This window comes from Perna viridis, chromosome 11, assembly GCF_037379345.1.
Source record: "Perna viridis isolate PV_CMFRI_1.1 ecotype Kerala chromosome 11, ASM3737934v1, whole genome shotgun sequence".
In the NCBI taxonomy this organism is placed as follows: Eukaryota; Metazoa; Mollusca; class Bivalvia; order Mytilida; family Mytilidae; genus Perna; species Perna viridis.
The window spans coordinates 18,334,503-18,349,067 of NC_142455.1; the positions used below are offsets into that span (position 1 = coordinate 18,334,503).

At 33.1% G+C, this 14,565-nt stretch overlaps 1 protein-coding gene and 1 long non-coding RNA gene across 3 annotated transcripts in view; both read left to right on the forward strand.

Moving 5' to 3' along the window:
* The window catches only part of LOC148603203 (uncharacterized), a 92,946-nt gene that overhangs the window by 9,454 nt on the left and 68,927 nt on the right, over nt 1–14,565 (forward strand). The window lies entirely within an intron of this gene.
* Nucleotides 8,028–14,218, forward strand: LOC148603205 (complement C1q-like protein 3). 2 transcript variants are annotated; one of them, XM_088553258.1, is made up of 4 exons: nt 8,028–8,234; nt 8,587–8,684; nt 12,219–12,485; nt 12,647–14,218. In XM_088553258.1, the coding sequence occupies exons 1-4, from the start codon at nt 8,048–8,050 to the stop codon at nt 12,755–12,757; spliced, it is 663 nt and encodes a 220-aa protein (XP_088409384.1). In that variant the 5' UTR covers nt 8,028–8,047; the 3' UTR covers nt 12,758–14,218. The 2 variants fall into 2 exon arrangements, with proteins under 2 accessions (XP_088409384.1, XP_088409386.1); XM_088553260.1 differs by having other exon boundaries at nt 12,276–12,485; nt 12,647–14,198.

Here is a 14,565-nt window from a genome sequence, read left to right on the forward strand (position 1 = left end):
AAAAACCCTTAATTTTAAAAGGGTTAATACCTTTTCTAATCAGCACACACACACACACACACACACACACACACACACACACACATATATATGTCTCAGAATGTGACGACTCTATTCGCTACACTGATCCATCGGATCAAATTGATACAGGGAAGATATGTAAACGTATAGAAAGGTCTGAAAAATTCCAACGATGTTAGACCTGTTAAATATGCGATGCAAATTTTTGGTCGTTCCCTCCGCAGGACTCGAACTCGTACCGCTGTGACATCTATGGTAACACCGCCTGCACAAAGTCTAGTGCCCTAGACCACTCGGCTAGCTAGGCTATGTAAAAACATAGCTGTCGCTGGCCGGGTCATTCCTCCTGGTAGGGTTAATCTAGGGCTGTAACTTAATATACGATGTATGGTAGTACGGGACAGTTCATTTAGATGTTATTGTGTAGGATAGAGGATCAAATTAATGATGCATGTCACAACAAATGAATAGTATATAAACGCCTAATAATGTGACGACTCTATTCGCTACACTGCTCCATGGGATCAAATTGATTTGTTGTGACATGCATCATTAATTTGATTGATTTATGGCGGAGGGAACGACCAAAAATTTGCATCGCAAATTTGATAGTTCTAACATCGTTGGGAATTTTCCAGACCTTTATATATAGTTTAAATGAATCTGCCAACCAGCAAACTTAATGGGTATCGGATCATCGAGTCATGACGATGCAGCACAAACAAAAAAAATATACAAGTCTAAATGATTGTACAACGATACCAGTAAAGATGTTAATACACTATAGTTAATTATATAATGAGCAAAATTATCAGTCAAAAAATGACCTTCTTCAGTGCCTAATAGGGATTAGATCAGTTGATTGGTAATTCAGTTATTTATCGAGTGTCACTCAGTATTCTTTTCTTATTTCATTTGTGTCCGCCTGAGTGAGCTCATATACAGTATGAACGATTTACATACCTATAACTGTATTATTTTGTTGTGATGGGATAATTATAGGAATGTTTGTTTAAAGGTTATGATAGAGTTCGTTTCCCGTGTTTTCATCCCTCGTGCCACAATTAGTCCCAGGTTGTTGGCACTGTACTGATATATTTCAACTGTTTATTTTAGTCGTACTTCACTCACATATATTCTGCAAATGGATTGTTTGCAATGGGCTTGTGTCCATTTAGCTATCAAGGTTCATTTCGATCTTTTTCCCCACGATGTCAACTATGTTTATATTCAGCCGACCGGTGGGTACTGGTGGCGACAATTTTGATTTCCGTTGCTAAAATGTAAAGATTTGTTCAACCAATTGTAGCAATTAGAGACCCACAAGGATAGACCAATTACAGAATTCTCGGCGGGTGTTTCAAGAAAAGCAGAGGACGCTTACCCTACCGGTGCGGCTGGTCCATGCTCCTAGTTTTTAGTGGAGTCCGAGTTGCTCATTTACTTTTGTTACTTTGTATGTATGATTTTAGTTACTTTATGTTCTTTGTTGTGTGTGTCTGTTTTCCATGTCTGGTCTTTGTCCCTGGATTACATTCTTTTGATTACCGCTATAACCTTGGTTCCCTTGATTACTCTTTCTAACATTCCTGAAAGTGGGGCATAAAATCGCCTAAAGCGGAGTAGTCTTAAAAGACTGTTGACCAGGTCCTTACGTTAGGGGACAGTTGGATCTTTTAAGCACTACCAGCTCTCCAAGAGAGAAGGTTCCTGTGGTACGCCCCTTTATGGAAATAATTGTTTGAAGGCCAGGCTACATGATAAAACTATCCAGTTTAAGTGAGGTAACCAAAATGATAATAATCTATCCATCGTCATGATGTTGTAAATGTTATTTGTTTCAAATACTAACAGCCCATGGTAATAGAAAATAAATAATAATATTGCCAAAAAATTTTGTTAGTAGATTTATCAGAAAACAAAATGTAAGTACGGACAGATGTTACATCTTATATTTTTTGAAATTTAACGATACTCGAAAAAATGTGAAAAAGATGCGAATACTATCATCTTAATTTGAATATTTTTAATGACATACATAGTCAAAGAAATGCCTCATCTTTTGTTATTATAAATTTAAAAATGTCATAATACAGTATATATACAAAATACAATTCGTTGATGATAATGTACGTATTTCAACCAATGACATCGACTGAATATGTGTTAAATATTTGAGTAGTATTATTTCCCAAATGCTAGTGTTTACGTTTTTTTTTAAAACAAAACATTGTTTCAAATTGCATTCTGCATCCACGTCGGTCATGTGCGTTTTCGGGTTACAATTTAAAGAACAAAATTATTGACGCCCCCAAACTCTTTATTTTATCTGTATCAAAAAATGATCTATTAATTTCATAACCTAAATACTTTCTTACATACCTGTGCGTATCTAATGTCTAATAATGAAGCAATATGATCATGAAGCAATATTAATATGACTAAGCATTTTTGTAATTGAAGCTATTAGCTGTTACCTATTTTAATCACCAAAGATGATAAAGTACAAACATTGTGATTGACAACAATAGGGGATTTCAAATTGTACCATCGTTATTCAAATAAAGAAGTGAATCACTCATCATAATTAATCAAGGCAATAAACTAAAAAAAACATCTAGGATGAAAGTTTCTAAAAGTTCTGTAGTTGCAATTATTTTGTTAGAAATGATTGTCATTTCTGGCACCAACGGTAAGTACATCAAATTAACTTCTTTTCTTGATAAAGGAGCATTTCACGAACAATTCTTCTAATGGGCTCTATGATTTACAAAGGGGCACTCTTTAGAAAAAACACAGAAATCTTCAAAGATTTATTTACTTTGATAATTATGGAAATTGTATATCAATTCTTTGAAATTCATAATAAAATTTAGCATTCGTTATAAATATTTGTTTATTTATTTCGCAGTTATAAAAACTGATACAAATATGGTTATTTTATATAGCTTATTAAGGAAATAGAAACATCATTGAGATTTAAGTTCTAATACATTTCATTCCATATAATATTAAGTTATTCAATTCCTAATTTTAACTTTTATTTTAGATTTTTTTAATCGCGGACATAAGGCAAAATGACGTCAATGACATCAAGTATCAAATCAAACCTGAAGCTTGATACAAATCAAATTAAATAAAATGTGAATTAGAAAATCTGTATGGCTATATTCTTAATGAATATCATGGTTATAATTATGCACATATTTTTATTCATGTTTTTATTTAAAGAAATCGGTGTATCATTGTTTTGGGACAGCTGAAACGATCTCTTAAGTCTCTGACCTGCCTTATTTGTGTCATTTAATTTTCTTCATACTGATTTGAATGAAAGATGTACAGTCAGGACCATAGCTGTGGTCTTCCAACTTTCCGGATTTTGCCCTGATATTACCACTAGCTATACGAACTTTCCTTTTAGACTACTCTGTTTGACTACTGCCTATATTTTATCAGTTCGATAATTTTCATGGCACCCTTCATTTATAAATATCTTATTGTTTTAAAGTTTAACAACTGAAATTTCTAGTTTTCCTTTTTTATTTCTTGTCAGTGATCCAATAGCATTGCACTATTGTAAATATTTCAGCAAAGAGTATTATTACTGATGGAATCAATAGTAAGCCTATGACACCAGACCTCCCGATTTTAGGAAGATATGACAGGAAACCTGAATCGTTGAATGAAGAGAAAGAACGAACCGATGGAGAAACAAACAAATCATTTCGTCCAATAGACAAAAAGCCAGACATTGCTGGAAAATAACTTAAATGCAAATGAACTCATTCTTATTTCAATTCATTCTGTTTTTACGAACGCATGAGAAACAAAGATTTTGTTTGTTTGTTTTTATCCTTTTATGCCTTTGATTGTCGTTTGAGGTTTTGACTTACATTTGGCTTTAATTTTTTACATGTAAATTAAACATCAGAGTCATACCTTTTGGTGATTCTTGAAATGCAATTTGTATACATCACAACAGTTTTCCCTAAAATGGAAAATTAAGGTAAACAAGATTTTAGCCGAAATGAAAAAAATGTAATCCAGGGACAAAGACTAGGCATGGAAAACAGACATACAACAAGGAACATAAAAAAACCAAAATAAAACGCACGAAGCAACAGAAGTAACTGAGTCATTCGAACTCCACCACAAAATGGGAGCATGGACCAGGTGCACCTGTAGGAGAAGAGTGCTTTGCTATTCTAGAAACACCCACTGAGCTGCTCACAAAAAGTCAAGACGGATGACGAAATAGGAAAGGAAAACTATGTCGTTTTGAACAAATCGATTCTCATTTTGCAGATGGATAAACAGTAACGATCCACGAGTTCATGATGCGACCATAAAACTGTGGTGATGACTTCAATTTTGTATCAACATGTTCCCGTTCTAGAAACCGAATTGTGAGAAGTCCAGCGCGGTACAAAAAGTCTGAAAGCTTTGGCATAATGTATGAGTTGTGAAATGAAAACTCCATACGCAATTACTAAAGGGATGTAGCCACAGATTAACGGAAAGTTGATATTACGGAATAAAAAGTCATCGGGTTTGTTTTATAGTTTGGACAGTAGTTTTCCTACACTTTCAAACTGATAGAAATCAAAACAACATTAAGCAATTTTGCCAAGATTACATTAATGGAATTGGCAGCATTAAAGTATCATTATCTTTATTTCAATAAAAAAATACACGTTTCGTCAAATAAGAGAAATAACTAGACAAGTAAGGATACAATAGACTTTAAATACGACCTTCATATTCAAATTGTGATTCCGAATACAGATATGCTGTATTTGTGTACATGTATATATATTTATGCCTGTATTTTCAGTATCTTACATAACTGTAAAGCGAGAGGGGGGTTACTATACATTCAATAAAACAATACAATATCAGATTTGTTTTTACAATACCCTAATACTTTATAATACATATACTTCTTGCAGTTGAGGATGGAATACAAGATTACCACACGAATGAAGAGTATCGACCGAGGGGGCTTGAATTTGATAATAATCTTTTTATTTATATTTTCGCAGCAGCTAAAATCTTTATTTGAATTAAAATTAAAAATCTGCCTTGTTAAGTAAAGGAAAAATGAAATATAATTGTTATTTTTGTTCAATGGATGATTAAAAAATTGTAATCTCTAACAACACTTTCGAATTCCAATCTTTATAAAATTCAGATAGGAGAAGATTCATGCATGACAAAAACCCACCAAAGTAACTTTTATATCTAATCCAGAGACAGTAACACACCACATAGTCTTATTTTGTTGTTCGTTTGTTGCACTTTCGATATTATATATACAAAGGTCTCAGAATGTGACGACTCTATTCGCTACACTACTCCGTCGGATAAAATTGATACAGGGAAGATAAACGTATAGAGAAGGTCTACAAAATTCCCAACAATGTTAGAATTGTCAAATTTGCGATGTAAATATTTGGTCGTTCCCTCCGCAGGACTCGAATTCGTGCCGTTGTGACATCTATGGCAACACCGCCTGCACAAAGTCAAGCTAGGCTATATAAAATTATAGATTTCGCTGGCCAGGTCATTCCTCCTCGTAGGATTAATCTACGGCTGTAACTTAGTACACGATGTATGGTAGTACGGGACAGTTCATTTGGATGTTATTATGTAGGATAGAGGATCAAATTAATGATGCATGTCACAACAAATCAATATTATACAAACGTTTCAGAATGTGACGACTCTATTCACTGCACTGCTCCATCGGATCAAATTGATTCAGGGAAGATATGCAGACATATAGAAAGGTCTGAAAAATTCCCATCGATGTTAGAACTGTCAAATTTGCGATGCAAATTTTTGGTCGTTCCCTCTGCGGTACTCGAACTTGTACCGCTGAGTATACGATTACATATCTTCCCTGTGTGTGTGTGTGTGTGTGTGAGAGAGAGAGAGAGAGAGAGAGAGAGATTGTGTATGAAATTTGCTGTTTGCAATAGATATTGTTGTTGGTTTTGTTTAATTTGGTTAATTTTACTGAAATCATCGTTTCTTGTTCTAACGGTAGGTTGTTGTATTTGTACTCGTATGATTGTGTTCTTACCCGGGGGTATAATGTCGACAAAACTGCTCTGTATTTGTATAAGTACCAGTCCATATTAAAACCAGACAACACTACCAATGGTAAAGTGATTCACGGTGTAGATGAGTAATCAAGGGAATCAAGGTTATAGCGGTAATCAAAAGAATGTAATCCAGGGACAAAGACCAGACATGGAAAACAGACATACACAACAAAGAACATGAATTAACGAAAATCATACACACCAAGTAACAAAAGCAAATGAGCAACTAGGACTCCACTAAAAACTGTGACCATGGACCAGGTGCACCAGTAGGGTAAGCATTCTCTGCCTTTCTAGAACCACCAGCTCGTTGCTCATAAAAAGTCAAGTCCGAGGTAGACGAATGAGGAAAAGAAAACTATGACAGGTTGAGTAAATCCGTTTTCATGCGCAGATGAATACACCAAAACGATCCACGAGTTCAACTAAAATCATACATACAAAGTAACAAAAGTAAATGAGCAATTCCGACTCCACTAAAAACTGGGAGCATGGACCAGGTGCAGAAAAAAGCTCTCCAAACAAACGATGCTTTTTAGTCTATAGGTGCTGATTATGTGATCAGTAACTGTTTTGGACATGAAATAAAACTAAATTTGGTCGGTTTTTATTCCCTCCTGACTCTGACTGTATTTGTTTTATTAAGAATGCTACTCGAATACAAAAACCTTTATCTTAGTGTAAATGTCAGTTGATATTACAAACCTAAACATATTAACCTATACTTTGAAACTTGATGACATATCATATCGTATTGTAAAAGAATATTCGATGGAATTAGAAAAAAGTAGTGGTTTGGCATTAAATTTGAGGAAATTCTGAAATACCAAACAATTAGAGCACTAGCGTGAAGTCTTACAGTGGGTACTAAAACCTAATTGGTATTTAAAACGAATAGTATTTAGCTCGGATGCAGCAACTTCAAGCAATATAAAGTACTAAAATCCTGCACTCTGTTCTTTCATAGTGAACTAAAACTGTACTAAATATATCTCCCAGTCCTACATAATTGTATTAGTCGTAAAATAAAGATAAGTTCTAACATGTTTATTATAAGTCAAACTAAGATGCATGTAGAATAAGTGAAATGTATTTGATGAGAGGTCTGATACATTCATTTTTGAAGTGAGTTTAATGTTGCCATTTATTCACGGAAATGAGACTAATGATATATGAATCACTTTAAGAAAAGAAATATAAGATGTAATTAAATAAAAAAAAGAAAAAAACAAAACTAAAAACAAAAACAAAAACAAAAACAAAAACAAAAAAACGCATGTACTTGAAGTAAGAGTTATAAAATAAAATATTTTTTGTTGTACATCATTTATTTCTTCGTCAAGAAAAGAATGAATATATGAAACCTTTGATAAAATTCCAGAGCATTCTTAACAAGATCTCAAATTCACAACTATTCCAAAATACCGGAAATAAATAACCATAATTCACGCGGGGGTGTGTGTATGTTAGCGCGCTATAAAACACAGTTTTTCCATTCCTATCTAAAGAACTTGTACCAACTCAGAACAATTGCGGGTGTGTTCCAACTTATCGGATTTACTCGGTATTGCCATTTGCTTAAATGGACTTACCTTTTGAATTTTACAAAGTTCAGTTCGGCTTTTTTGTTATTACCTTTCTTATTATAAAAATCTAAGGTTATTATCCTTAAGCAGTGGAATTGCTTTAAATCAACCAAATCTCAAAAGATAAGTCTTGCAAAGTGCCAATTTTACACACAAAAATGAACAATTGCAACAACCGAATTTGATACTAAGACATGGTCGTAAGCTATTTATTGAAGAAGTGTATTTGATGGGTTTTTGACGTGCGTATATAACTCCTATCTGATTGTTATGTCGACTAGTAAAAAGAGGTCAAATTACGTTATCTGCTTCTTATCATAGTGGACTGAAAGTATGAAATTAATTGTTATATTTATTTTTATTGCTTTACACTGCAATGGTTCGTCTTCTGATGACAAGTTGCGTCTGTCAAAGTTAGAAAATGTCGTGGCAGAGCTACAATCTAAAGTTAGTAACCTTGAGAAAACAAATGTTGACATGCAACGGAAATTGGAAAAATGTGGCTCCGTTGCCGAAAGAGGTAATTTTTGTAGAGAATGAAATTTAAATGGCGGAAATTTATAAGAATTTTGTCTTTTATCTAAAGATTGCGAACAATTAACAAGTTAAAGAAAAATAAATTAAAAATGGACACATAGACGATGACATTTCACTAAAGGAGTGTCTGTCCATTCTTAACCAAAATCCTTTGGGTAACACATTCATTAGTTTTTTTTCCGGTAACATGTGCTTCCTTGAAGCTATTTAATTATTTCATTTACGTTTCCGCGTTGTTAGTGCATTTAAGATTTTTTTCTGTCCTAGTAACTAACGTTGTCAAAGCATATATTCTAACGTTCCAACTCTCTCTTTCTTATTTTGTTGTTTTGAAGTGAGAAGACGGGATGCTGCAAATGAAATAGCCTTTTCTGCCAGTCTACCAAATGCACTCACAGGATTATCTGAACATCGACATGTAGAATATTCTCGGGTTAGTATTGTTTGATTTATACTTGTCAACAACAGAAACGGCACAAAGTTTATTGTGTCAATATTTATCTTTTTTATCTTCAATTTACAGATTCGTTAACCGTCTAAGTCCATAAACAAGACAACAGAATTTTTCAAAAATGTTCCGACACGGATATGATAAAAATCCGGAATAACATTTTCCGCGTGATCCCCAAGTTCTCCGTGAATCAATTTGGTATTTCTTCAATAGGGGAACACTTTGCCATATAAAAAAGGAAAACAAACCTAGAGTTGTATGGCATATTTATAGGATGAGCAGACATAATGAATGTTTCCAGGTGTAATGACATATACTGAAATCATTGATTAATGACTATTAAGACGCTTCAGACGTCCAAACGTTACAACCCTCGAATATTTCCTATACGCATGTGCAACTGCACATTGAATGTAGAAATTATTATCCAAGGAAAACCTAGTCGTTATAAGAACATAATTATTGGTCAACTGAGAAATGCAATAAATTTCTTATTCAGTTTTGCAAACTAAAATTCCGAATAATTACTTTGATTCGTCCGTTTTTTTATCCAAACTTTCTAGGACTATATAATTATATATGGAATTAATTGATTATTTGCGATCATGCAGTTTGTTTCCCTGCAAAACGTGTTTATATATCTTAGTTGTCAAGGTATGCCATAGCTAGAAGCCACAATTCTGACTTCTTGGTGCATAATCATTACCCGAGGGACAGGGTTCTGGAACAATGTTTTGTCTCACACGCTGCTTTAAAATAGTTTTGTTCCCGATATCCAGACTTATTGAGAAACATCATAATTTTAACAAACAGATTGCAGAGAATGGATTGTCATAATATCAGTAAATTTATTTTCTGTATTTTTTCAATTGTATCTTATTGTTTTCATCTTGAACTTTACGCGTCTTTCCCACAAAGTTTATTATGTGTTGAAGTGTATTTCCAGGTCTTAATTATATTTAAGATGTTATTCAGTTCCTTTTATTTTCATAATTGTTCACACCTTCTGTAGGAATTTGGAATACTGATTTTATCGATATTAACTAATTATCCGGAATGGAAACAGGAGTTTAGCGTTCTAAACCTAGTTTAACCCCCACTTTCTTTGAACATATCTCTACTAAGTCATAATTTTTGCAATGGTTTCCAACATACCTTGGTTTTAACCTTGATGTTGAGGGCGCTTACTCTACCGGTGCACCTGGTCCATGCTCCTAGTTTTTGGTGGAGTCCAGATTGCTCATTTGCTTTTGTTACTTTGTATGAATTATTTCAGTTACTTAATGTTCTTTGTTGTGTATGTCTGTTTTCCATGTTTAGTCTTTGTCCCTGGATTACTTTCTTTTGATTTCCGCCAGAACCTTGGTTCCTTGATTACTCTTTCATTTGCCGGTGTTCAAAAGTGTAAAATAACATGCGTGTATTCAAGGATTGCTTTAAAGATAAATATTATATCAGTTATTTACCAAAAATGATTGATTCCAATATTGACAGCGGAACATTTACCAATAACATATTTTAAATAGGGATCTGCTGACAAAAAGTTTAAGTGTTAATGACGTCATTTTATAAAACTAGGTTATATGAATTGAAATATTGTTGTGATTTAAATTTTCTATATTGTTGTTTCATTTATAAAAATAAAATTTTGTATGTAACCATGTCGGGATCCACAAAATAAACATGGATGATTTAGGGTTCCTCTATTGATAAGGCAGATTGGAATCTGTCACAAATAAACTAATTGACCCTGTAAAATAAAATATTGTTGACAATAAAATACTATAAGTTCAAAGAAAAGAAAGATAACTCTATTTTTAAATACGGACATATTCTGTCAACCTGTACAATTTTGTTAGAATAAAATGTAAATTATGTATTCATGTGTTTGTCTGTCTCTAAGACTCAATATATTTTGCGTCTACATGTATGAATTATAATTATTTGTGATTGACATAAATCTCATACTAATATAATTTTGTAAATTCTGACATAATGGTATTTTGTACAGATCTCTTATACTCTATAAATTGTATGCAAAATGTAAGATTTAAAATAATAGCAAAACATAAGTTTGCCAAACATTGCCACAAATGGTATGTTAACATAAAAAAAATATAATAAAAACACAACTATGCTTACCTCTCAAATAGATGAAAAGGTCAGCTTAATACAACTTTAAAACATGTCTCATAACTGATGTGTTCATGGAACAATAATAACATTCATTAGAAACACCAAACACTTTGAGTACATCATTAGATACAAGTATCATTTAAGAGTAATCAAGGGAACCAAGGTTATAGCGGTAATCAAAAGAATGCAATCCAGGGACAAAGACCACATGATGGAAAACAGACATACACAACAAAGAACATAAAGTAACTAAAATCATACATACAAGGTAACAAAAGCAAATGAGCAACTCGGACTCCACTAAAAACTGGGAGCATGGACCAGGTGCACCGGTAGGGTAAGCGTCCTCTGCTTGTCTAGAAACACCCGCCGAGTTGCTCATAAAAAGTCAAGTCCGGGGTAGACAAACGAGGAAAGGAAAACAATGACCCGTTGCATAAATCAGTTTTCATGGTGCAGATGGATACACCATAACGATCCACGAGTTCATGACGACCATAAAACGTTTGTATTGATGACGTTAATATTGTAGCAACATAACCCTGTTCCAGAAGCCCATTTGTTAGAGTTCTAGCGCGATACAAAAGTCTGCGTTCGTAGTTTCGTCAAGCTCTGGCGTAATAAAAGTTAACCATTTAATCAATTATTTATTTCCTATTTATCTATAAGAAATCTCATTCATTCAGTTGTTTTACTTGAAACTTTTGGTTTAATAGCTTAATTACTAACTATTGTAAATATTTATAATCTTTTATATCATTTAGTCTCTTTTAAATGGTTTTAAATAATTTTACTCATTCACTTTGTTCATTTTCAAACTGCAAATTCATTCTGAAATTCGAACTATACATTCAACCTCATACTAGCTGCTCAGTTAAGGCAAAGTTATTTTAGTGGGATAAAGTGCTAGAAATATAGAAACAAACCTCAAATACAAGTTCAAGAAACTCAGCAATACAACTAAACTTCCAAAATAGATTTATATTGAAATACTAGACAGAAATTATGGACAAAGTTATAAAAATCTGCCATTCAGCTCAGCAAACTCAAAGAGAATAGTACTCACATTCCAAAAGAAACACCAAAGATTATTGTAAAGTAGATGTGACCTGAATAGATCGATACATAAAAGAGAAACAGTGAGTTCTATACATGACTCATCTGCTGATAGGTAAATACATCAGTCAAAGTCACTGACTATCAATTATATTGATACAAGTAACAACATGTATACATTTTAATATAATTGTGAGTGTTTTAAACATATAAACCATTCATTTATTAATTTCAAATCATATATCATATAGTAAATAAAATACAATACATAGATATATAGAAAGAGTAAAATACAATGAATATTATATCCACAGTCAATTCCAGGTTAAATTCCACTCTGCCACATGTATGATGGTACAACAAAAACTATTTCGTTTGCAGGAAGTTATTGATACATCAAACTCATACAATCCGTCAGACGGTACATTCACAGCACCAGCTAATGGAGTGTATGTTTTTACCTGGTCAGTGTCATGTCATGCCTGGCAGTCGACGGAACTTGTTGTTGATGGCTCGCCTCAGTCATTTTCACTGGTTGATTCTGAAAGTGGTACCGATTATGGATCAGGATCACAAACGATCATTCTAAGAGTAAGGTTTGATAACTTAAAATGCAGTTTCATTTACAATTTATAACAATTATACGTGATTAAATATCCAAATTTGTGTTATAAAATATTATAATTTGAATCTATCAAACGCAAAAGAAATAATCCGTTTTGGACTAGTAAAATTCTGAAAACATTTTGTAGGTTAACAAAGGACAACACGTATGGATAAGAACTGGGCATGCTGGAGACGGAAAATTGGATGGCGGAAACCATAACTCGTTCAGTGGATGGATTCTGTATCTGTTGGAATAAATTCACCTTAGATATGCGGAAACATTTTTATTTTTTCATCATGCAGATACAATGTAAGCCGTAAAAGCCATCATGCAGATACAATGTAAGCCGTAAACCCTATCATGCAAGATGTAGATCTGTCAATGTATAGTCTTGAAGACAAAGTGTTGTTGTAAAAAGATACATGTACAGAGAGAAATCGTTTGGATTATTATTCCAGTCTTGTTATATTCTATATTGGTTTTCGACAACCTGCAACCGTGTTACTATTATATAAAACATTAAATAAAAAAAAAAGAAAAAGAATGATTAAAGTTACTTGGTGACCGATCATTATTTATATCTATGAGTGAGCTGGCAAAACAGTAAATGGGGTCAAAGAAAAAAACACTTTGAAGAGAGGGACTATATCTTTTCTATTTTATGGAGGAAAACAAAATGTTATTCATTCATGATTATATGATATGATACTATAATTATTTATTCAAAAAGTGTAACATGCAGTTTTATAACCCAATATGTATATTAAAAAGTGATCAAGGGAACCAAGATTCTAGCGGAAATAAAAAGAATGTAATCCTGGGACAAAGACCAGACATGGAAAACAGACGTACACAACAAAGAACATAAAATAACTAAAATAATACATACAAAATAACAACAGTAAATGAGCAACTCGCACTTTTATAAAAACTGGGAGCATATACCAGGTGCACCGGTAGGGTGAGCATCCGCTGCGTTTCTAGAAACACCCGCCGAGTTGCTGATAAAAAGTCAAGTCCGGGGTAGACGAAGGAGGAAAGGAAAACTATGACACGTTGAACAAATCAGTTTTCATGGTGCAATGGATACAACGTAACGATCCAGAGTTCATGATGACAACCATAAAACCATAAGTCAAAGATGTATCATATAAGCATGAACGAATACCGTTTTGTTTTCTTCAATAAAATAGAAAAGATCTATCCCCTAAAACCATAAATCACTCAATTTGAATGTTATATGCCATTTTATACCCCACTCTGCATATTTAATCACTCCTTGTGCTGCATCTCATATTCAAATCCATATTCAAAATCACTTTCTGTGTTTGTAAAATACACTTTTATACCTCAGTCTTCATATAAAATCACGAACTCTGTATATGTATACTCTTTTATAACATGTTCTGCACATAAAATTAGTCATGCATTTAAAAGGGTGTTAATATGTTCAAGAAATTGAAAGAGAGGGTTTGAACATTTTCCGTAAATAAAAGTGGGTTGGTCAGTTTTGTTTGTCCCCAGTAAATTTACATTTGTCCGGCCTACTCCTATAAATGAATAATGACCAATCCCTTAGTGTAAAAAATGAACAAACAAAAAAAGACAGTCCTCAAACTGAATTTTACACACTATTATTTAATTTCATGGCATGGTCCTATTACAGCTAAGAATTAATTTTGAGTCTTCAATCGTGACTGATTTTTTTATGCATGATGTATTTTCTATACTTTTTTTGGTTCTGTTGCAATTGCATTTAACATTGTCAAACCACTAGTAACATATTGAGTAAAAAACAAAACAGTCAGAATATTGAATATATATTTTAATTTTATAAAAAGCGTTCGACCAGTTTAACTTTTTTGACAATTATATTGATTAGTCACAAGGAAGTTTTTAACACATAGGTTAGTGGTCTTAAAAGGATGGAAGTGTGACACAGGGAACCAAGATTCTAACCGAAATCAACAGAATGTAATCCAGGGACAAAGGCTAGACATGGGAACAGACACACACAACAAAGAACATAAAGTAACTAAAATCATACATACAAAGTAACAAAAG